Here is a 25,805-nt window from a genome sequence, read left to right as displayed (position 1 = left end):
GATCTTGCATGGAGCCCCAGACCGACGGTGATTGACCGTCATCTTGAACTTCTTCCATTTTCTAATAATTGCGCCAACAGTTGTTGCCTTCTCACCAAGCTGCCAGCCTATTGTCCTGTAGCCCATCCCTGCCTTGTGCAGGTCTACAATTTTATCTCTGGTTTTGGCCATTGTGGAGAGGTTGGAGTCTGTTTGATTGAGTGTGTGGACAGGTGTCTTTTATACAGGTAACGAGTTCAAACAGGTGCAGTTAATACAGGTAATGAGTGGAGAACAGGAGGGCTTCTTAAAGAAAAACTAACAGGTCTGTGAGAGCCGGAATTCTTACTGGTTGGTAGGTGATCATGTACTTATGTCTTGCAATAAAATGCAAATTAATTACTTTAAAATCATACAATGTGATTTTCTGGACTTTTGTTTTAGATTCTGTCTCTCACAGTTGAAGTGTACTACCTATGATAAAAATTACAGACCTCTACATGCTTTGTAAGTAGGAAAACCTGCAAAATTGACTGTGTGTGTGTGTGTGTGTGTATGTGTGTGCGTGCGTGCATATATATATATCCCGAGTGGCGCAGTTGTCTAAGGCACTGCATCGCAGCGCTATCTGTGTGCCACTAGAGATCCTGGTTCGAATCCAGGCTCTGTCGTAGCCGGCCGCGACCGGGAGACCCATGGGGCGGCACACAATTGGCCCAGCGTCGTCCAGGGTAGGGGAGGGAATGGGCGGCAGGGATGTAGCGCAGTTGTTAGAGCATGGCGTTTGCAACGCCAGGGTTGTGGGTTCGATTCCCACAGGGGGCTAGTATGAAAAAAAATAATGTATGCACTCACTAACTGTAAGTCGCTCTGGATAAGAGCGTCTGCTAAATGAATAAAATGTCAATGTAAATATAGACAGGTGTGTGCGCCTTTCCAAATCATGTCCAATCAATTGAATTTAACACAGGTGGACTCGAAACATCAAGGATGATCAATAGAAACAGGATGCATCGGAGCTCAATTTCAAGTCTCATAGCAAAGGGTCTGAATACTTATGTAAATAAGGTATGTTTTGTTTTTTAAAATATATTTGCAAAAAAAAAATCTAAAAACCTGTTCTCGCATTATGGGGTAGTGTGTGTAGATTGCTGAGGATGTTTTAAAAAATATATATCAATTTTAGAATAATGCAGTACCGTAACAAAATGTGGAAAAAGTCAAGGGGTCTGAATACTTTCCGAAGGCACTGTATGTGACTTGTTAAGCAAATTTCTACTCCTGAACTTATTTAGGCTTGCCATAACAAAGGGGTTGAATACTTATTGACTCAAGACATTTCAGCTTTTCATTGAATTAATTTGTTAAAGTTTCTAAAAACATATTTCCACTTTGACATTATGGGGTATTGTGTGTAGACCAGCGACACACAATCGCAATTTAATCCATTTTAAATTCAGGCTGTAACAACATTTGGGAAAAGTCAAGGGGTGTGAAAACTTTCTGAAGGCGCTGTCTACGGTGACACACAAAACATTATTACAGACACACAAAACATGGTTACAGACACACAAAACAACAAACACAGTCTCAGTCAGTAACACTACACAGCCACTGCGCTTTGCCCCAAATTCTCAATCTTCTACCAGCTAGCTAACAAAGTTCAAAGTTCATGGTTCAGGCAGATGATGGAAACATTGTGTGTCTTTAATTGCATAGCGTGACCCCCACCCATGAGAGACCTTCTCCATTCATACAGCTGTGGTTAAAGACATTGTTAGTTCTCCTGTCTTAAAGGACACAATGATCTACCCCACCTGGTGTCTCAATCAGCTCTGTTCCCACAGAATTCATGCTACTAGCTATGGCATTGTTCATCAGGGCACACAACGGAAAAAAGTTATGCAACAGAAAAAAAGGAAAAAAAAGAAGGCGTTTCTTATCGGACAGGTTCAGGTAGTTCCTCTCCGTTTCAGTCCATTTTTCTTCAGTTTGGTGTCTAATGAACAAAACCCACATTATCTAACAGTGGGGCTTGAAAGCTGGGAGGCCTTTGCTTGGCGTACGGTATAGGGTATCTACACATAGCTCTGGGTAGAGTGTGAGGGGTCTATACAATCTGAGGCATGACAAAAGAGGGTTTCATAAAAAAAGTAGTCATTGCATGCGTCCCAAATGGCACCCTTTTCCCTATGGGCCCTGGTCAAAAGTAGTGCACTATATATTAGGGAATAGGGTGCTATTTGGGACACATCCATGCTCATGTTAAGCAGTTTAATGTGACATCTTTCCATCCCCAACACTCCTCCTCATATGCTATCTGACACACATAATTAGAATTATGTTTAGAATGATTCATTCTATTTTTACAATCTGGCAGTTGGGAGGGTAAAGAATGTGAGTGGAGAGTGGTGGGAGGCCTTTGTAGGGGTTAGGGTTAGCGAGGCTGGGGATGTGCAACAGTGTGGAAAGGCCTGCTGGGATGTCTAGTCTCTGTGTCAGCGTGTGTGAATAAAAGGTTTGAGAGTTTTGAATGTGAAAGATGGCGGGTGGCTGCGCATGCCACCTAGTCAGGAAAACGTTGTGTACTGTAAGAATTGGGTAACCAAACTCAAAATCCAATGATCAAAGATTTTTCTGTAAAAATACATTGATTTCCTCTAACAAGGTACTTTTTCGTCATGCTCACTGTGTTGCCAGATACACATTCATTCTGGGGGGGGTGGGGGGGGGGACATGTTTCCTGTCCTTCCACACAGACAGATACATCCAATCCATTGTAAAGGGCGTATTGTAGAGCCATATCCCATATGAGTACAGCTGTTGACATATACACATATCTTATTCTAATAATGGCAGTCTGGCTGCCTGGGGCAACCGACCGAAATAATCTATTGACTGGGAAGCAAATGCCCCTGCCCTGCCCCAACCGAGTGACTGAGACAGTAATTGAGTTAAAATAAAATAAACCATTTCCTGCTATTGAGGAGATAGTGAAAGCCACTATGGATCCATTGACAATGAGCTCCCCCCTTAGTTATCTACTTGTAGTGATTGCCTAAGCTTTCTATTCTGACCTCTTACTGTTTAACATAAGAGGTAGACTGTTCACACCATAGAGCAGAACACAAACCAGGTAAAAAAAAGCATTCCGGTATCTAGCTACTATTTTTCCACACTTCAAATCATTTAGTCGATCAAATACTTTCCATTTGACAAAGCATCAATACAGGACTAAGATCGAATCCTACTACACAGGCTGTGATGCGCGTCGGATGTGGCAGGGCTTGCAAACTATCACAGATTATCAAGGGAAACCCAGCTACAAGCTGTCCAATGATGCGAGCCTACCAGACGAGCTAAAATGCCTTTATGCTCACGTCGAGGCAAGCAACACTGAACCATGCGTGAGAGCACCAGCTGTTCCGGACGACTGTGTGATCACACTCTCCGTAGCCGATGTGAGTAAGACCTTTAAACAGGTTAACGTTACCAGGACACGTACTCAGAGCATGTGCTGACCAGCTGTCTTCATTGACATTTTCAACCGCTCTCCTGACCCAGTCTGTAATACCTACATGTTTCAAGCAGACCACCATAGTCCCTGTGGCCTATAGACATCCTGACGGGACGCCACCAGGTGGTGAGGGTAGGCAGCAACACATCCGCCAACACGGTGGCCCCTCAGGGAAGCATGCTTAGTCCGCTCCTGTACTCCCTGTTCACTCACGACTGCGTGGCTGCGCACTACTCCAACACCATCATTAAGTTTGCAGACGATGAGACCGCCTATACCAAGGAGGTCAGAGACCTGGCAGTGTGGTGCCAGGACAACAACCTCTCCCTCAACGTCAGCAAGACAAAAGAGCTGATCGTGGACTACAGGAGAAAAAGGGCCGAGCACGCCTCCATTCATATCGACAGGGCTGTAGTGGAGCGAGTTGAGAGCTTCAAGTTCCTTTGTGTCCACATCACTAAGGACCTATCACAGTCCAAACACACCAAGACAGTTGTGAAGAGGGCACAACAACGCCTCTTCCCCCTCAGGAAGGCTGAAAAGATTTGGCATGGGACCTCAGATCCTCAAAAAGTCCTACAGCTGCACCATCGAGAGCATTATTAGAATGGCAACTGCTCAGCATCCGACCGCAATGCGCCACAGAGGGTAGTGCATACGGTACTGCACAGTACATCACTGGGGCCGAGCTTCCTGCCATACAAGACCTCTATACCAGGCGGTATCAAAAGGCGACCCTAAAAATTGTCAAAGACTCCAGCCACCCAAGTCATAGACTGTACTCTCTGCTACCGCATGACAGCTTCTATCCCCAAACCATAAGACTACTGAACAATCAAATGGCTACCTGGACTATTTACATTGACCCCCTTATTTTATTCGGATTTTTTTTACACCGACTCTTTCACACGCTCGATGTACACGCACTGGACTAACCAAATACGCCGCTGCTACTCTGTTTATCTATGCATAGTCACTTTACCGCTACCTACATGTACAGTGGCTTGCAAAAGTATTCACCCCCCTTTGGCATTTTCCCTATTTTGTTGCCTTACAACCTGGAATTAAAATGGATGTTTGGGGGGGTTTGTATCATTTGATTTACACAACATGCCTACCACTTCGAAGATGCAAAATAGTTTGTGTGTGTGAAACAAACAAGAAAAAAAAAAGAAAAAAAAACTGAACTTGAGCGATCATAACTATTCACCCCCCCCCCAAAGTCAATACTTTGTAGAGCCATCTACAGCTGCAAGTCTCTCCATTGGTCTCTATAAGCTTGGCACATCTAGCTCTGGCTCTGTTGTAGCCGGCCACGACCGGGAGACCCATGGGGCGGCGCACAATTGGCCCAGCATCGTCCAGGGTAGGGGAGGGAATGGCCGGCAGGGATGTAGCTCAGTTGGTAGAGCATGGCGTTTGCAACGCCAGGGTTGTGGGTTCGATTCCCACGGGGGGCCAGTATGAAAATAAAAAAGAATAATGTATGCACTAACTGTAAGTCGCTCTGGATAAGAGCGTCTGCTAAATGACGTAAATACTGGGATTTTTGCCCATTCTTCAAGGAAAAACTGCTCCAGCTCCTTCAAGTTGGATGGGTTCCGCTAGTGTACAGCAATCTTTAAGTCATACCACAGATTCTCAATTGGATTGAGGTCTGGGCTTTGACTAGGCCATTCCAAGACATTTCAATGTTTCCCCTTAAACCACTTGAGTGTTGCTTTAGCACTATGCTTAGGGTCATTGTCCTGCTGGAAGGTGAACCTCCATCCCAGTCTCAAATCTCTGGAAGACTGAAACAGATTTCCCTCAAGAATTTCCCTGTATTTAGCACCATCCATCATTCCTTCAATTCTGACCAGTTTCCCAGTCCCTGCCGATGAAAAACATCCCCACAGCATGATGCTGCCACCACCATGCTTCACTGTGGGCAAGGTGTTCTCAGGGTGATGAAAGGTGATGTTTGCGCCAGACATAGCATTTTCCTTGATGGCCAAAAAGCTCAATTTTACTCTCATCTGACCAGAGTACCTTCTTCCATATTTACATTTTAGTCATTTAGCAGACACTCTTATCCAGAGCGACTTACAGGAGCAATTAGGGTTAAGTGCCTTGATCACAGACAGATTTTTCACCTAGTCGGCTCGGGGATTAGAACCAGCGACCTTTCGGTTACTGGCACAACGCTCCTAACCACTAAGCTACCTGCCGCCCATATGTTTGGGGAGTCTCCCACATGCCTTTTGGCGAACACCAAATGTGTTAGCTTATTTTTTTTTTTTAAGCAATGGCTTTTTTTCTGGCCACTCTTCCGTAAAGCCCAGCTCTGTGGAGTGTACGTCCTATGGACAGATACTCCAATCTCCCCTGTGGAGCTTTGCAGTTCCTTCAGGGTTATCTTTGGTCTCTTTGATTAATGCAGTCCTTGCCTCGTCCGTGAGTTTTGGTGGGCTGCCCTCTCTTGGGAGGTTTGTTGTGGTGCCATAATCTTTCAATTTTTTAATAATGGATTTTTAAAAATGGTGCTCCGTGGGATGTTCAAAGTTTCTGATATTTTTTTATAACCCAACCCTGATCTGTACTTCTCCAAAACTTTGTCCCTGACCTGTTTGGAGAGCTCCTTGGTCTTCATGGTGCCGCTTCTAGGCAGAGTTGCAAAGAAAAAGCTTTCTCAGACTGGCCAATAAAAATAAAAGGTTAAGTTGGGCAAAAGAACACAGACACTGGACTTTTTCTTTGCAACTCTGCCTAGAAGGTCAGCATCCCGGAATCGCCTCTTCACTGTTGATGTTGAGACTGGTGTTTTGCGGGTACTATTTAATGAAGCTGCCAGTTGAGGACCTGTGAGGCGTCTGTTTCTCAAACTAGACACTACTGTATTTGTCCTCTTGCTCAGTTGTGCAACGGGGCCTCCCACTCCTCCAGTTTGCGCTGTTCTGTGAAGGGAGTAGTACACAGCGTTGTACGAGATCTTCAATTTCATGGCAATTTCTCGCATGGAATAGCCTTCATTTCTCTGAACAAGAATAGACTGACGAGTTTCAGAAGAAAGTTATTTGTTTCTGGCCATTTTGAGCCTGTAATCGAACCCACAATTGCTGATGCTCCAGATACTCAACTAGTCTCAAGAAGGCCAGTTTTATTGCTTCTTTAAAATCAGCACAACAGTTTTCAGCTGTGCTAACATAATTGCAAAAGGGTTTTCTAATGATCAATTAGCCTTTTAAAATGATACATTTGGATTAGCAAACACAACGTGGCATTGGAACACAGGACTGATGGTTGCTGATAATGGGCCTCTGTACGCCTATGTAGATATTCCTTTTTTTTTTTTTTTTTTTTAGCCGTTTCCAGCAACAATAGCCATTTACAACATTAACAATGTCTACACTGTATTTCTGATCAATTTGATGTTATTTTAAAAATGGACAAAAAAAATCCAAAAAAAGATCCATACATACACACTACTACCGCTCTCCAGAGCCATACATTCACACCACTAACACTACTACTATCCCACCACTATCCTCCAATCATCAGCTAGACACCACCCCTTTCATTAGCATGTGACACGGATACATTTATTAAAAGGTTGTAAATCTTGAGACGTCTAAGCACACCTCTTCCCTTTGCCCCGCCCCCTTGGGAGTTCCCACTAGCTGATGAATGAGAACTGTTTCCATAGGGTGGGGGCGGGACTAGTGTAAAGACAGAACCCATAGGGTGGGGCGGGACTAGTGTAAAGACCGAACCCATAGGGTGGGGCGGGGCTAGTGTAAAGACAGAACCCATAGGGTGGGGCGGGGCTAGTGTAAAGACCGAACCCATAGGGTGGGGCGGGACTAATGTAAAGACAGAACCCATAGGGTGGGGCGGGGCTAGTGTAAAGACAGAACCCATAGGGTGGGGCGGGACTAGTGTAAAGACAGAACCCATAGGGTGGGGCGGGGCTAGTGTAAAGACAGAACCCATAGGGTGGGGGCGGGGCTAGTGTAAAGACAGATCCCATAGGGTGGGGCGGGGCTAGTGTAAAGACAGAACCCATAGGGTGGGGCGGGGCTAGTGTAAAGACAGAACCCATAGGGTGGGGCGGGGCTAGTGTAAAGACAGAACCCATAGGGTGGGGCGGGGCTAGTGTAAAGACAGAACCCATAGGGTGGGGGCGGGGCTAGTGTAAAGACAGAACCCATAGGGTGGGGCGGGGCTAGTGTAAAGACCGAACCCATTGGGTGGGGCGGGGCTAGTGTAAAGACCGATCCCATAGGGTGGGGCGGGGCTAGTGTAAAGACCGAACCCATAGGGTGGGGCGGGGCTAGTGTAAAGACAGAACCCATAGGGTGGGGCGGGACTAGTGTAAAGCCAGAACCCATAGGGTGGGGCGGGACTAGTGTAAAGACAGAACCCATAGGGTGGGGCGGGACTAGTGTAAAGACAGAACCCATAGGGTGGGGCGGGACTAGTGTAAAGACAGAACCCATAGGGTGGGGGCGGGACTAGTCTAAAGACAGAACCCATAGGGGTGGGGCGGGACTAGTGTAAAGACAGAACCCATAGGGTGGGGCGGGACTAGTGTAAAGACAGAACCCATAGGGTGGGGGCGGGACTAGTGTAAATTAGAACCCATAGGGTGGGGCGGGACTAGTGTAAAGACAGAACCCATAGGGTGGGGGCGGGGCTAGTGTAAAAGACAGAACCCATAGGGTGGGGCGGGACTAGTGTAAAGACAGAACCCATAGGGTGGGGTTGGACTAGTGTAAAGACAGATCCCATAGGGTGGGGCGGGACTAGTGTAAAGACAGAACCCATAGGGTGGGGCGGGACTAATGTAAAGACAGAACCCATAGGGTGGGGGCGGGGCTAGTGTAAAGACAGAACCCATAGGGTGGGAAGGGACTAGTGTAAAGACAGAACCCATAGGGTGGGGTTGGACTAGTGTAAAGACCGAACCCATAGGGTGGGGCGGGACTAGTGTAAAGACAGATCCCATAGGGTGGGGGCAGGACTAGTGTAAAGACAGAACCCATAGGGTGGGGGCGGGACTAATGTAAAGACAGAACCCATAGGGTGGGGGCGGGACTAGTGTAAAGACAGATCCCATAGGGTGGGGCGGGACTAGTGTAAAGACAGAACCCATAGGGTGGGGCGGGACTAGTGTAAAGACAGAACCCATAGGGTGGGGCGGGACTAGTGTAAAGACAGAACCCATAGGGTGGGGCGGGACTAGTGTAAAAGACAGAACCCATAGGGTGGGGGCGGGACTAATGTAAAGACAGAACCCATAGGGTGGGGCGGGACTAATGTAAAGACATGTCCCATAGGGTGGGGAAGGGACTAATGTAAAGACAGAACCCATAGGGTGGGGCGGGACTAGTGTAAAGACAGAACCCATAGGGTGGGGCGGGACTAATGTAAAGACAGAACCCATAGGGTGGGGCGGGACTAATGAAAAGACAGAACCTTAAACCTTCTTTGCTTGGTTTATGATGCCAGAATGAAACTAATCAGAGACGTGTGTGTCTGTCTTACATAATCTCCGTTGATCATGTGCAGCTGTGCCAAGCACTGCCACAAAGCGTTGCCGAGCGACAGCTGAATTACGCAAAGACCAAGGGGTGGTCAATGAGTCAAAATTAATTTAGACTAGTGCCGATTGCTTTAATTTATTTAAAATCGGGCTAGCCTCGTTAAGACGAAAAACTAATTAATGTATTATTATTTTTGCCAGAAGTGCAATACAAAATAAGTTCTCCTCTTGGTCTCATGTCATTGTTATTGTTGAAAGACCCCTTTAAAAGTCATGTTAAACAACTAAGTAAACGTGCCGATTGTGGAAGATATTAATATATGCCCTCTTAGCAGACGCTTTTATCCAAAGTGACTTAAATCATTCAAGCATACATTTCACGTACGGGTGGTCCCGGGAATCAAACCCACTACCCTGGCGTTGCAAGCGCCATGCTCTACCAACTGAGCTACAGGAGGGCCATTAACACCATTAGGCTAACCACCTCAGCTCATCATTCATCATTAAAACTGCATGGGCGCAACAGATAGCAATGTTTAATTAATTAATTAATTAATTAATACCTCACATAAATATAGCATGTTGCAAACGTCAGCCAGTAGCATGGGCAGTGGGCCCACTACTGTCCAGGGTCTGTGATTAAACCACATTTTTAAAAAATCACACTGGGATTCGTGTGGAGGGGTGGTGGGTCCTGGTTAGGGGGACGGGTGTGTGTGTGTGTGTGTGTGTGTGTGTGTGTGTGTGTGTGTGTGTGTGTGTGTGTGTGTGTGTGTGATCCAGCAGGGGACAGGCAGACAGTATCTAAAAGAAAGGAGCGTGTAACATTAAAGTGGGAAAAGCACAACAAGCCTACTTTATGAGATATGAACATAGTTAAAATACATGCTAGCGCCCGTTTCCAAGACACAGATTAAAGTCTAAAAAGCTCCACGGCGAATGTCCACTAAGAGAGGTTTTTTAGAACAGGACTAGGCTAAAATCTGTCTGGGAAACCAGCCCTTACATTTTAAACCCTGAGCCACACATACATGTTAAGGCTCTGGTTATAAAGCTATAGGGTACATGTATAGCTTATCTGGGTTTGAATCATCTAATTGAGTAAAAAGCTATAAAATGAAAACCCATCCTCCACCCTCTCATTTGGAAATCACTTTTGTCATCGGCTGGGCTTTTCACAGACCGTGCCGTCAAACCAGTCGGGCTCTCCACCCGTCTTTAAATGACACCTGACCCTTGGAACAAAGAGGAATGCAATTCTATAGGGTGCAGTAAAGATGAAAAGGAATGAAAAGAATGAACAGGTAGCCTATTGTTGATACACCCATTAACTCCAACAGCCTTTTATCTAGTTGAGAGACCGCTTTGAATTAGGAGGGGGATGAAAGAGTTCGTTATATTCCTTTAAGGTTTTGTGATCAAAAAAAATATTTATTCAGTTAGATTAATTCTGACAAGATGGACAAACCGTACTATTTCCACTTTTTTTCTCATTTACTTAGCTACCCAGCTAAGTCCCACTGCTACCCAGCTAAGTCCCACTGCTACCCAGCTAAGTCCCACTGCTACCCAGCTAAGTCCCACTGCTACCCAGCTAAGTCCCACTGCTACCCAGCTAAGTCCCACTGCTACCCAGCTAAGTCCCACTGCTACCCAGCTAAGTCCCACTGCTACCCAGCTAAGTCCCACTGCTACCCAGCTAAGTCCCACTCTGCTAAGTCCCACTGCTACCCAGCTAAGTCCCACTGCTACCCAGCTAAGTCCCACTGCTACCCAGCTAAGTCCCACTGCTACCCAGCTAAGTCCCCTGCTACCCAGCTAAGTCCCACTGCTACCCAGCTAAGTCCCACTGCTACCCAGCTAAGTCCCACTGCTACCCAGCTAAGTCCCACTGCTACCCAGCTAAGTCCCACTGCTACCCAGCTAAGTCCCACTGCTACCCAGCTAAGTCCCACTGCTACCCAGCTAAGTCAAACTCTTATAAAAGTGTTTTTTCTCAGTCCATGTCCAACCTTTAATTCGTTCTTTGCTACTGAAATACCTGGATTGCCATGAATTGTCATTCATTCACAAATACTATCCTCTCACTTTATGGCCCATTACATCTCGTTCTGAACCAGCTGCTCCCCAGTAGTTCCCCATTCATTCAACCGTGTTTTGGACAGTGGCCAAGGCTACTCGACTCTGCCAAGAACCCTTGTGTGTAGGGCAGCCTCTCAGTTGGCACCCTGCTCCCTATTTAGTAGGGCTGGGACGATTTGTTCCATGGCAAAAAAAATGAAAAACACAAAGCAGACCAAACTCTTTGGTCCTTTAAAAACCTCCTGTACGTAAAATACTGTGTGCTATAGTTTAGAAAATAAATGTGACTCTGGATGACAACATAATGATTTGTTTCCAACATTAGGGGCTGTTTTCCTAAAGAAGTTAAATCGGCTTAGTGTTTTGATGATGACAGTATGGGTAGGCTACAGTTTCCGCTGTGCGGAAGGAGCATGACATCATAGACCCTACAGAATATAAACATAATGTACTGATGAACACAATATTGAACAACAATACGTCTTAAGGGCCGAAGCGTTTATTTCAATTGTTCGGATAGACAATCTTGTAGAATGCGCGGCCAGTGTTTGACACTCGCTTATAGGCGGGCATGCATTTTTTATACTAAACAAAAATTTTAAACGCAACATGTAAAGTGTTAGTCCCATGTTTCATGAGCTCAAATAAAAGATACCAGAAATGTTCCATTCGCACAAAAAGCTTATTTCTCTAAATGTTTCTGTGCACAAATTTGTTTTCATCCCTGTTAGTGAGCATTTGTCTTTTGTCAAGATGATCCAGCCACCTGACAGGTGTGGCATATCAAGAAGCTGATTAAACAGCATGATCATTACACAGGTGCACCTTGTGCTGGGGACAATAAAAGGCCACTAAAATGTGCAGTTTTGTCACACAACACAATGCCACAGATGTCTAAGGTTTTGAGGGAGCGTGCAATTGGCATGCTGACTGCAGGAATGTCCACCAGAGCTGTTGCCAGAGAATTGAATGTTAATTTCTCTACCATAAGCCGCCTCTAATGTCGTTTTAGAGAATTTGGCAGTACGTCCAACCAGCCTCACAACCGCAGACCACGTGTAACCACGACAGCCCAGGACCTCCACATCCGTCTTCTTAACCTGTGGGATCGTCTGAGACCAGACACCCGGACAGCGGATGAAACTGTGGGTTTGCACAACCGAACAATTTCTGCACAAACTGTCAGAAACCGTCTCAGGGAAGCTCATCTGCGTGCTCGTTGTCCTCACCAGGGTCTTGACCTGACTGCAGATAGGCGTCGTAACCTACTTCAGTGGGCAAATGCTCACCTTCAATGGCCACTGGCACGCTGGAGAAGTGTGCTCTTCACGGATGAATCCCGGTTTCAACCGTACCGGGCAAGTGGTTTGCTGATGCCAACATTGTGAACAGAGTGCCCCATGGTGGCGATGGGGTTATGGTATGGGCAGGCATAAGCTACGGACAACGAACACAATAGCATTTTATCGATGGCAATTTGAATGCACAGAGATACCGTGACGAGATCCTGAGGCCCATTGTCGTGCCATTCATCCGCCACCATCACCTCATGTTTCAGCATGATAATGGACGGCCCCACGTCGCAAGAATCTCTACACATTTCCCGGAAGCTGAAAATCTCCCAGTTCTTCCATGGCCTGCATACTCACCAGACATGTCACCCATTGAGCATGTTTGGGATGCTCTGGATCGACGTGTACGACAGCGTGTTCCAGCTCCTGCCAATATCCAGCAACTTCACACAGCCATTGAAGAGGAGTGGGACAACATTCCACAGGCCACAATCACCAGCCTAATCAACTCTATGCGAAGGAGATGTGTCGCGCTGCATGAGGCAAATGGTGGTCACACCAGATACTGACTGGTTTTCTGATCCACGCCCCTACTTTTTTTGGCAGGGGATATCTGTGACCAACAGATGCATATCTGTATTCCCAATCATGTGAAATCCATAGATAAGGGCCTAATGAATTTATTTAAAATTGACTGATTTCCTTATATGAACTGTAACTCAGTAAAACCTTTGAAATTGTTGCATGTTGCGTTTTATATTTTTGTTCAGTGTAGTTTGAAAGTCACTACAAAAGCTTAACACATTCTGCCCAGACCTCTACAGAAATGGGATCAAACTTGATATTCCACTTTCGTTTAGAAACAGACATGGCCCAGCTCCAACATTTCCAAATCATACAGCAAATGATGGCGTTTTTTTGCTACCGTAAAAGGTGAATGGAGGGCGTTTTCCAGGCAGGGTTGTAACGCTCGTTCACGGGCGCACACATATTATATTTCTCTGATTTATCAATGAAAACAAGTGAATATGTTGCGTGCGACGGTTTGATAAATCCCAATACATTTGTTGCGCACACAAATCCTAGAATTTACCACGTATGCCAGAATTTTCTGAGAAATGTATTCACGATAAATGAGGCCCCAGGGCTCATCAAAAGTAGTGCACTTTATAACGAATAGGGTGCCATTTGGGACGCATCCAAGAAGTCACACGGGGAGAAAGGAGAAAGTGGGGAAAACCCTGGAGCATCCGGCTGAATAAACTCCCCTCCTGTGGGCTAGCTGCCAGGACGACACATGTGAAGGAGGCAGGAGGCTGATGGGCCAGAGGCAGTGCGGTTCTGTCGGTGTGGTTCATTTGGTAAGAACATGCTACAAGCAACGCCACAGTCATGGGTTCATGTCGAACAAGGACCCCTACTAAAAAAATAATAATCTCAGAACCAAATCCACCGTGTGCTGCAGCTATACGATTTATGTTAACAGTCTGTCAAGAGACATAAAAAAAAAAAATATGAGTCTCTATGCACTCTAGTCTACTGTAAGTCAATAATGCCCGACGGGGTGTGGTATATGGCCAATATACCACGGCTAAGGGCTGTTCTTAGGCACGACGCAACGCACCGTGGTATATTGGCCATATATCACAAACCCCCGAGGTGCCTTAATGCTATTATAAACTGGTTACCAATGTAATTAGAGCAGTAAAAATAAAAATGTTTTGTCATACCTGTGGTATACGGTCTGATATACCACGGCTGTCAGCCAATCAGCATTCAGGGCTCAAACCACCCGGTTTCTAATGTATATTATTCTAGCAGCGGGAGCGAACCACGGGCTGCCGGAGAAGAGGTGGCAGTGTGCCAGCGTCCGGGTCCTTAACTTTCAGCATGAGTAGGTAAACAGTGAGGGAAAAAAAGGGATGAAACGAAACACAATGCAACGGAAGGAAGAAAAACTGAAAAAGTTCCCCGCTTTTCTTCCTCTCACTGTGAAGCATTATTCAATGCAATTAAACAGTAGGGAATCATAGGGAGCCAATAATCGAAAGTGACTACATAGCATTTGGCAGCAGGCCAACAGTAGACAATAGCCTGTGTTTTTCACTAACATAGGAAACCGCTGTGATATTATAGTTCAAATTAAATGAAATCACGAGACCAATTGGAAAAAGTCCATGATAACTGTTGGAGCAATGTCAAAAAGTGTGTGGATTCAATTCTGTCTGCTGCACATGGGACACCTAAAGCACATTCTCAGTAAAACACCACAAGTCTCCTCATTCAAGGTTCCCCTTCCCTGAAGAAACCAATTCCCTTAAAGTGAAAAGAAGAACATACTCCAGGCTTTCTGCAATAAAAAATAAAAAAACATTTCAAATTTCATCTTATAGAGGGGTAGGGGTTGAGCAGTGAAATTCAACTTACTTGCTTAAATGGTCCGTCATCAAAGCTCCAATCTCCAAATCCATTGGGTGATGTGAAGCGTTGTTCTGCGGTAGACAGGTCCTTCTCCCCAGACCCTCGCTTTAGATTCATAGGAGGGGAAGCGGCTCTGTGTTTGGCAGCCGCTGACGGGGAGGTAGAATACGGAGGAAAAGATGACAAGGACCGCTCCTGCTGGAGGGGAGACATCTTCGTCATGTGGCCATGCTCCATTCTATCATCATCTTCTTCACCCTCCATCCTTTCTTCTTCCTCCTCCTCCTCCTCATCATCCTCCTCCGACCCGTCACCTCCCAGTCCCTCTTCTCCGTTCTCGTTCCCCCTATCCACACAGCTCCGAGTGTTGGTGTTGCTGTTGCTGTTATGGCCACCAGCCTCTGTCTGTTGCTGACCCATCTGAGGAGTCCTTCCTGTCCCGGTTCCTTCTACCCGTTTGGCCAGGAATGCAGAGTCCAGGGGGGCTCCAGTGACCCGGGCCGCGGCTACGTGTTTAGCGAACATCTTCTGGGCCTGGCGGAGGTGTTTCTCCTGCCGGTCCATCTCCAGCTTGGCCTCCTGTTGTCTCTGGAGCTGCTCCATCACAGCTTCTAGTCTGACACAAACAGGGCTACCCAGAACCAGACCACCGTCTGCCTCCTGGGATAGCTTGGGCTGTAGAGGGAAGAGAGGAATGAAACGTAGAGAGAAAAATACATTGTACAAGGACACAATCTTATTTTTTTACCACAGAGAAATGTATAGAATTAAAATATTGTACAAAAATATACATTATGTTTTTTCCTGAGATTTTATTTTTTGTTATTTTGAGTAATTTATAACCTAGAGAGCCTTGAAACTCAACTCTGGACCTTGAAGCCAGTTCCTCTATGTTTTCATTGTTCCCCTCTAATCAGGGACTGAATTAGACCTGGGACAACCAGGTGGGTGCAATTAATTATCAGGTAGAACAGAAAACCAGCAGGCTCTGGACCTCATAGCGTAAGAGTTGAATACCCCTGGCTTAGAGAAAAAAAACAATGAATACAGATACATTCAGATTTTTTCCAAAGATAGAATATCTTATTTGTAGATTTGTACAGTATGTAGTCAATGCATGGGTGTTACAGGGCACTATGATATTTATAAACTGGGTTGTTTGAGCCCTGAATGCTGATTGGCTGACAGCCGTGGTATATCTGACCATATACCACTGGCATGACAAAACATTTATTTAAATTACGTTGGTAACCTGTTTATAATAGTAATAAGGCACTTAGGGGGTTTGTGGTATATGGCCAAGGCTAAGGGCTATATCCAGGCACTACGCGTTGCGTCTTGACTAAGAACAGCCCTTAGACGAATTTAACCTACACAATATTAGCTCAGCTGTGAACATATTAGGTTAACCTGAAAGAAAATGGCGGCAGTGAAAGAGTCAACAACCTTCCTATAATTGGCTTTTGTTTTATTTTTCTGCATGTTAAGTTATTTTTAAAAGCGTACAAGGGGCTGCATTTTGCTTTGAAAAGCAGGGGCGTTACCTAGCACTATGTATTAGGGCAAATATGATTAAATATGCTTTATTAAACCAAATTCTTTACATAAAATAGGGCATTATCGAAATTACCATTTGTAGTCCTTATTTTCTTTTTGGGGGGATATACTGGCACTTGAAGTGGCTCAAATGTTTTGTTGAGAAAAAAAAAAAATTCTCACGCGTGGTCAAATTACAGTAAAACAATGCCAACAGATGTATATACATATGATTGATTTACTAACTGTTGAAAGGTGAATAGGAAACTTGTAATCGAATGTTTATTTTACGAGATACTACCGACTACAATGTATTCATCTAAAACTATTTCTAAATGTGAAACATTGTAGTCTCTTCTGCCCGGTGGCAGATGGTAAAACAAAACGCATGACGTGTACAACAGTCGTTTAACATGTTCCATAGTGTCCCTCAACAATGTTAAAATACGTCGAGGAATAAGGTAAGCAATTCGTCGACTAAGTTACACAATGTTGTCCCATCATAGTTTATAAAATATAGTTCAAAAGTGTAAAACAACAACATTTCACTTCCACGTCCGTTGTTGCCCAATTTTTTATTACAGTGTCTAACTAACATGGGGCACGGTGCCAAATGAAAGTCAGCCAGCCGCGAGCTGACTCGATCAAAACTCACCATTTGCGCTTTCGAGTTGTCCATCCTCCAGTCCTTTCCAATGTGTCCGTGCTTTTCCACTCGTTTTCTCTCCAACGCAATCCAGTTTACATGACCATTTAGTTTTCTATAATAAACTTTCGGTAGAAATGCAAATAATGCCTGTAGACGTGGTAGCCTATGTTGTGATTGGAAGAGCAGCGAGGCCAGTGTAATAGGTAAATGACGGGGCCTCACCTCCCTGCCTGCGCATGGGGAAAACCATCCTAGGCTTGATAGCTACAAGGCCCGCCCTACTTGAAAAGTGGTGCCTCTTTCACCGTTTTTATTAGCCAACGTTTATTAGGCTTTTGCAACATTCGAGTTGGTTAATTCTTATCACGGTGCTCGTCTGACAGCAAGGTGAAATAGCCTGCTATACACTATGAATAGTGTTTATAGAATCAATTGTCACTGTAGCTTGCTATGTGAAGCTGTTTTTCATAGCAGAGCATATAGCCTACTAACCAACACCATCAACAACATTGATACATATCCATCGGTGATCAATGTATTTCGTAAGATTATAAATGTCTTTGTATTCCACATTTATATCATCATTCCAACCATAAACATGCCATGTTTACGCAATAACGCTTTTTATTAATTGTGAATAAGCCTACATATCCATAAGTAAGTATCTTCTTTGGCCATGTTGATGTAGTCTCCCCATGATAATTGAGGCCATCAATGCGCTTCAGCGCAATGAGCGCATATAAAAATCTGTACAACGCTTATCAAATTCATGACTCTATTCTGCTCCCTGGTGGCAAAAAATGCACAACAACCAGTGCTGGGTACTGGTCTACTTATGGGTACTGGTCTACTTATGGGTGGTCCTCTGTAGCTCAGCTAGTAGAGCACGGCTCTTGTAACTACAAGATAGTGGGTTCGATCCCCGGGACCACCCATACACAAAAAAAAATGTATTCACGCATGACTGTAAGTCGCTTTGGATAAAAGCGTCTGCTAAATGTCATATTATATTATTATACTTCGTTCATTGACTTTCATTGAACCAGAAAATAAAAAACAAACAGCGAGTGGGGTGTATCGCCTCATCTTCTGTCTGACCATACAAAATTAATTTCCATTTAAAATGGACTAAGTTATTGTATCGTATCAGAAACACGTACGGCTGCGTTTAGACAGGCAGCCCAATACTGATATTTTTTTCCAGTAATTGGTCTTTTGACCAATCACGTCATATCTTTTCACATCGGATCTGATTGGTCAAAATACCAATTAGTGAAAAAATATCTCAGAATTGGGCTGCCTGTCTAAACGCAGCCTGTGACACGTTCAAGAAATATATATATTTTTTCTTTATTAGGTTCATCAATATTTTACAAACAAAGGCCCAAATTAAATACCACACACATATTATCATACAAGGAGGCAAAGGCTAACTAAGTACAAGGTTCCCAGAGACATTAACAGCAGTCCTGAGAAAACCATGGAGTGAGAAACAGAGAGAATCATTTTTAATTTCAGTTAGACAAGAGGCCTAGTTTTGGCTAAAAATATTAACCCTGAATCTCAAATCAGCCCCTAGGCACTTCTGTAGATCTGAGAGGATTGGATAGGTGTAAAGGCGTCCGCATGCTTCCCAGCCGAAACAGTTCGGTAGAGTTTGTGCATATTTTATGACATTTTTTTCTGGAGGCAAGCCGAAGTTCAGAGCCGAAGTCTACGCCCCTTCGTCGGTGATTGGTCAACAGTATTATTATTTTTTTGTACTTTTACCCTTTTTCTCCCCAATATCGTGATATCCAATTGGTAGTTACAGTCTTGTCCCATCGCTGCAACTCCCCTACGGACTCGGGAGAGGCGAAGGTTGAGAGCCATGCGTCCTCTGAAACACGACCCTGCCAAGCCGCACTGCTTCTTGACACACTGCTCGCTTAACAAGGAAGCCAGCTGCACCAATGTGTTGGATGAAACACCCTCCAACTGGCAACCGAAGTCAGCTTGCAGGCGCCTGGCCCGCCAGGAGGAGTCGCTAGAGCGCGATGGGACAAGGACATCCCGGCCGGCCAAACCCTCCCCTAACCCGGACGACGCTGGGCTAATTGTGCACCGCCTCATGGGTCTCCCGGTCACGGCCAGCTGTGACACAGCCTGGGATCGAACACGGGTCTGTAGTGACGCCTCAAGCACTGCGCCACAGGTTTGGTCAACACGATTGGTCAACAGTAGGGATTCTTCATTAAAGTCTGTTGTCATTCAATGAGTTTTCATGCACATTAGTTATGTAAAATTGCGCGACTAAGATCTCTTCAGCAAAAACGTCTAAATTAATGACCGATGTCTTGAGTTATCTTAGATTAATTCTGACTATTTTGAGAAAGTCTATACTGGCTATGCCTTATCAAAATGGACAAACAGTACTATTGCCGCTTTTTTCTCGTTTTTCAACCGAAGGTCTTTTAAGGGAGTATGCAAGGGCACTCGTTGGGTTCGTCTAGCCGAGTTAGGATAGGCACCAGCCGAACTGAAGCATGCTGACGCCTTAAGCATTTCCAGGGGCGTAGGGCTGCGCTCCCTCACTTTTTTTTCTCAATTTGAGCTGGTAAAACTATTTCTGGAAAATGTATTCTGATAAATTCTAAATAAATTATATTTAATTACAACTAAAATTCCATTAAAACTATAGAATGACAAACCAAATAAATATGTATAGCAGCCTAGCGGTAAATGGTGGTTTCTTTCCTGTCTTCTCTCTGGCGGTGGCGAGAATGATGAAAAACTATATTTGTTACGTTACAGCCTTATTCTAAAATTTATTAAATCCCACCCCCCCCCCCTCATCAATCTACACACAATACCCCATAATGACAAAGCAAAAACAGGTTTTTATAAATGATTGCAAAAAAAAATAGAAAAAATATCACATTTACTTAAGTATTCAGACCCTTTACGCAGTACTTTGTTGAAGCACATTTGGCAGCGATTACAGCCTCGAGACTTCTTGGGTATGACGCTGCAAGCTTGGCACACCTGTATTTGGGGAGTTTCTCCCATTCTTCTCTGCAGATCATCTCAAGCTCTGTCAGGTTGGATGGAGAGCGTTGCTGCACAGCTATTTTCAGGTCTCTCCAGAGATGTTCGATCGGGTTCAAGTCCGGGCTCTGGCTGGGCCACTCAAGGACATTCAGAGACTTGTCCCGAAGCCACTCCTGCGTTGTCTTGGCTGTGTGCTTAGGGTTGTTGTCCTGTTGGAAGGTGAACCTTTGCCCCAGTCGGAGGTCCTGAGCAGGTTTTCATCAAGGATCTCTCGGTACTTTGCTCCGTTCATCTTTCCCTCGATCCTGACTAGTCTCCCAGTCCCTGCCACTGAAAAACATCCCCACAGCATGATGCTACCACCACCATGCTTCACCGGAGGGATGGTGCCAGGTTTCCTCCAGACGTGACGCTTGGCATTCAGGGCAAAGAGTTCAATCTTGGTTTCATCAGACCAGTGAATCTTGTTTCTCATGGTCTGAGAGTCCTTTAGGTGCCTTTTGGCAAACTGCAAGCGGGCTGTCATGTGCCTTTTACTGAGGAGTGGCTTCCGTCTGGCCACTCTACCATAAAGGCCTGATTGGTGGAGTGCTGCAGAGACGGTTGTCCTTCTGGAAGGTTCTCCCATCTCCACAGAGGAACACCTCCCTGACCAAGGCCCTTCTCCCCCGATTGCTTAGTTTGGCCGGGCGGCCAGCTCTAGGAAGAGTCTTGGTGGTTCCAAACTTCTTCCAATAAGAATGATGGAGGCCACTGTGTTCTTGGGGACCTTCAATGCTGCAGACATTTTTTGGTACCCTTCCCCAGATCTGTGCCTCGACACAATCCTGTCTCGGAGCTCTACGGACAGTTCCTTCGACCTCATGGCCTGGTTTTTGCTCTGACATGCACTGTCAACTGTGGGACCTTATATAGACAGGTGTGTGCCTTTCCAAATAATCTCAAGGATTATCAATGGAAACAGGATGCACCTGAGCTCAATTTGTATTATTATTTTTTTACCCCCTTTTTTCTCCTCAATTTCGATCTTGTCTCATCCGAAGGTCGAGTCATGTGTCCTCCGAAACATGACCCGCCATACCGCGCTTCTTAACACCCGCCGGCTTAACACGGAAGCCAGCCGTACCAATGTGTCGGCGGAAACACACCGTTCACCTGACGACCGAGGTCAGCCTGCAGGCGGCCGGCCCGCCACAAGGAGTCGCTAGAGAGCGATGAGTCAAGTAAAGCCCCCCCCACCCAGCCAAACCCTCCCCTAACCCGGACGACACTGGGCCAATTGTGCGCTGCCCTATGGGACTCCCGATCACAGCCGGTTGTGATACAGCCTGGGAACGAACCAGGGTCTGTAGTGATGCTAAATAAGGTATTTCTGTTTAAATGTTTTAATACATTTGCAAAAATGACTAAAAACCTGTTTTCACTTTGTCATTATGGGTTATTGTGTGTAGATTGCTGAGGAAATTGTTTTATTTAATCCATTTTAGAATAAGGCTGTAACGTAACAAAATTTGGAAAAAGTCAAGGGGTCTGAATACGTTCCGAAGGCACTGTATGTATTTGCATTTACATTAGTCTATAGCCTACAAATATCTATACCACGTAGTCGTAGGCCAATTAGGCTATAGCCTACTGCTTATTATTGTTGTTTGTTCCTGAACTGTCCGAATGTGCAGCTATCGTTCAGCACCACAAGTTGGTTCAACTTCTTTAACATCATGGTCCTCTGTAGCTCAATTGGTAGAGCATGGCGCTTGTAACGCCAGGGTAGTGGGTTCGATCCCCGGGACCACCCATACGTAGAAATGTATGCACACATGACTGTAAGTCGCTTTTGGATAAAAGCGTCTGCTAAATGGCATATTATTATTATAGCGTGATCCTGGCGCGGTCCTTTCAGCACCACGAAGGGCGCTCCAATTGCTTAAAATTACATCTCATCAAGACCTGTCGTCTACCTCTAATAGTCCTACATCTCATCAAGACCTGTCGTCTACCTCTAATAGTCCTTCATCTCATCAAGACCTGTCGTCTACCTCTAATAGTCCTTCATCTCATCAAGACATGTCGTCTACCTCTAATAGTCCTTCATCTCATCAAGACCTGTCGTCTACCTCTAATAGTCCTTCATCTCATCAAGATATGTCGTCTACCTCTAATAGTCCTTCATCTCATCAAGACCTGTCGTCTACCTCTAATAGTCCTTCATCTCATCAAGACCTGTCGTCTACCTCTAATAGTCCTTCATCTCATCAAGACCTGTCGTCTACCTCTAATAGTCCTTCATCTCATCAAGACCTGTCGTCTACCTCTAATAGTCCTTCATCTCACCAAGACCTGTCGTCTACCTCTAATAGTCCTTCATCTCATCAAGACCTGTCGTCTACCTCTAATAGTCCTTCATCTCACCAAGACCTGTCGTCTACCTCTAATAGTCCTTCATCTCACCAAGACCTGTCGTCTACCTCTAATAGTCCTTCATCTCACCAAGACCTGTCGTCTACCTCTAATAGTCCTTCATCTCATCAAGACCTGTCGTCTACCTCTAATAGTCCTTCATCTCATCAAGACCTGTCGTCTACCTCTAATAGTCCTTCATCTCATCAAGACCTGTCATCTACCTCTAATAGTCCTTCATCTCATCAAGACCTGTCGTCTACCTCTAATAGTCCTTCATCTCATCAAGACCTGTCGTCTACCTCTAATAGTCCTTCATCTCATCAAAACATGTCGTCTACCTCTAATAGTCCTTCATCTCATCAAGATGTTGTTGCCCAATAGTCATACTCATCACTTATTATTATTATTACAAATGGAAGATTATCACTTCTCACAATGGGGGATCGTTTAGTAAAGTTAGATCAAAGCTGAATCAACGATCACATCATTATTAATTGGTATTTTACAATAACAGAACCGAATATAATACCATAACATAGCAGGCCTATAACGTCACTGCGACACCAGAAATAACTCCTACTTTCTAATGAGGTTTTAGGATGGTTAGCTGAAGCTGAATAGTAAAACAAATATTATAATGTGCCAAAACCCAACAGCGTGCGCCACCAGGCAGGATATATGCTTTTCATTTAAACAAAATACAAGAAAAGGCTAACAGTTTAACACCATCTGCTTTAATTCGGTCACGAAACTGATTGAGTTCAAATCAAATGATTGGCATGGAGATATCGTTTGGACGTTTCACCGGTAAAACGTGAAGAATTATCATTCAAAACTGAATTATGTTATTATTATTATTATTATTATATTATTATTGTGATTATGGCCTATTTTTAAGTTAGGTAGCCTATGCCTAATTTAGTGTTTGAGGGTATTCAAAATATATATATATATATACATATACATACATACATACATATACACACTGCTCAAAAAAATAAAGGGAACACTAAAATAACACATCCTAGATCTGAATGAATGAAATAATCTTATTAAATACTTTTTTCTTTACATAGTTGAATGTGCTGACAACAAAATCACACAAAAATTATCAATGGAAATCAAATGTATCAACCCATGGAGGTCTGGATTTGGAGTCACCCTCAAAATTAAAGTGGAAAACCACACTACAGGCTGATCCAACTTTGATGTAATGTCCTTAAAACAAGTCAAAATTAGCCTCAGTAGTGTGTGTGGCCTCCACGTGCCTGTATGACCTCCCTACAACGCCTGGGCATGCTTCTGATGAGGTGGCGGATGGTCTCCTGAGGGTTCTCCTCCCAGACCTGGACTAAAGCATCCGCCAACTCCTGGACAGTCTGTGGTGCAACGTGGCGTTGGTGGATGGAGCGAGACATGATGTCCCAGATGTGCTCAATTGGATTCAGGTCTGGGGAACGGACGGGCCAGTCCATAGCATCAATGCCTTCCTCTTGCAGGAACAGCTGACACACTCCAGCCACATGAGGTCTAGCATTGTCTTGCATTAGGAGGAACCCAGGGCCAACCGCACCAGCATATGATCTCACAAGGGGTCTGAGGATCTCATCTCAGTACCTAATGGCAGTCAGGCTACCTCTGGCGAGCACATGGAGGGCTGTGCGGCCCCCCAAAGAAATGCCACCCCACACCATGACTGACCCACCGCCAAACCGGTCATGCTGGAGGATGTTGCAGGCAGCAGAACGTTCTCCACAGCGTCTCCAGACTCTGTCACGTCTGTCACATGTGCTCAGTTTGAACCTGCTTTCATCTGTGAAGAGCACAGGGCGCCAGTGGCGAATTTGCCAATCTTGGTGTTCTCTGGCAAATGCCAAACGTCCTGCACAGTGTTGGGCTGTAAGCACAACCCCCACCTGTGGACGTCGGGCCCTCATACCAACCTCATGGAGTCTGTTTCTGACCGTTTGAGCAGACACATGCACATTTGTGGCCTGCTGGAGGTCATTTTGCAGGCCTCTGGCAGTGCTCCTCCTGCTCCTCCTTGCACAAAGGCAGAGGTAGCGGTCCTGCTGCTGGGTTGTTGCCCTCCTACGGCCTCCTCCACGTCTCCTGATGTACTGGCCTGTCTCCTGGTAGCGCCTCCATGCTCTGGACACTACGCTGACAGACACAGCAAACCTTCTTGCCACAGCTCGCATTGATGTGCCATCCTGAATGAGCTGCACTACCTGAGCCACTTGTGTGGGTTGTAGACTCCGTCTCATGCTACCACTAAAGTGAAAGCACCGCCAGCATTCAAAAGTGACCAAAACATCAGCCAGGAAGCATAGGAACTGAGAAGTGGTCTGTGGTCACCACCTGCAGAACCACTCCTTTATTGGGGGTGTCTTGCTAATTGCCTATAATTTCCACCTGTTGTCTATTCCATTTGCACAACAGCATGTGACATTTATTGTCAATCAGTGTTGCTTCCTAAGTGGACAGTTTGATTTCACAGAAGTGTGATTGACTTGGAGTTACATTGTGTTGTTTAAGTGTTCCCTTTATTTTTTTGAGCAGTGTATACAGTGGGGAAAAAAGTATTTAGTCAGCCACCAATTGTGCAAGTTCTCCCACTTAAAAAGATGAGAGAGGCCTGTAATTTTCATCATAGGTACACGTCAACTATGACAGACAAATTGAGAAAAAGAAATCCAGAAAATCACATTGTAGGATTTTTAATGAATTTATTTGCAAATTATGGTGGAAAATAAGCATGTCTGGTGGGGTAAGTGTGTGTGTCAGAGCTGTGTGTAAATTGACTATGCAAACAATTTGGGATTTTCAACACATTAATGTTTCTTATAAAAAGAAGAAGTGACGCAGTCAGTCTCTCCTCAACTCTTAGCCAAGAGAGTCTGGCATGCATAATATTTATATCAGCCCTCTGATTACAATGAAGAGCAAGACGTGACGCTCTGTTTTGGGCCAGCTGCAGCTTAACTAGGTCTTTCCTTGCAGCACTGGACCACACGACTGGACAATAATCAAGATTAGACTAAACTAGAGCCTGCAGAACTTGCTTTTTGGAGTGTGGTGTCAAAAAAGCAGAGCATCTCTTTATTACGGACAGACCTCTCCCCATCTTTACAACCATTGAATCTATATGTTTTGACCATGATCGATTGTAAACTAAGGTAACGGCAAGTAATTTAGTCTCCTCAACTTGTTCAACAGCCACACCATTCATTACCAGATTCAGCCGAGGTCTAGAACTTAGGGAATCATTTGTACCAAATACAATGCTCTTAGTTTTAGAGATGTTCAGGACCAGTTTATTAGTGGCCACCCATTCCAAAACAGACTGCAACTCTTTGTTAAGGGTTTCAGTGA

The 25,805-nt window shown here is 44.9% G+C and overlaps 1 protein-coding gene across 1 annotated transcript in view; it reads right to left on the bottom strand.

The window, feature by feature from the left end:
- The window catches only part of LOC121568047 (AT-rich interactive domain-containing protein 3A-like), a 33,672-nt gene extending 16,299 nt beyond the window's left edge, over positions 1 to 17,373 (bottom strand). Inside the window, exons 1-2 of the mRNA XM_041878611.2 lie at positions 17,007 to 17,373; positions 14,822 to 15,490 (exon numbers count right to left, since the gene is read on the bottom strand). Of these exons, the coding sequence (XP_041734545.1) occupies positions 14,822 to 15,490; positions 17,007 to 17,030 (693 nt within the window). The 5' untranslated portion in view covers positions 17,031 to 17,373. The remainder of the gene's footprint in view (positions 1 to 14,821; positions 15,491 to 17,006) is intronic.
- Positions 17,374 to 25,805: the final 8,432 nt, after the last annotated feature.

This window comes from Coregonus clupeaformis, unplaced genomic scaffold (assembly GCF_020615455.1).
Source record: "Coregonus clupeaformis isolate EN_2021a unplaced genomic scaffold, ASM2061545v1 scaf0162, whole genome shotgun sequence".
Lineage (NCBI taxonomy): Eukaryota > Metazoa > Chordata > Actinopteri > Salmoniformes > Salmonidae > Coregonus > Coregonus clupeaformis.
Note: the sequence above shows the minus strand (reverse complement) of the source record. Positions and strands in the feature narration are given on the sequence as shown.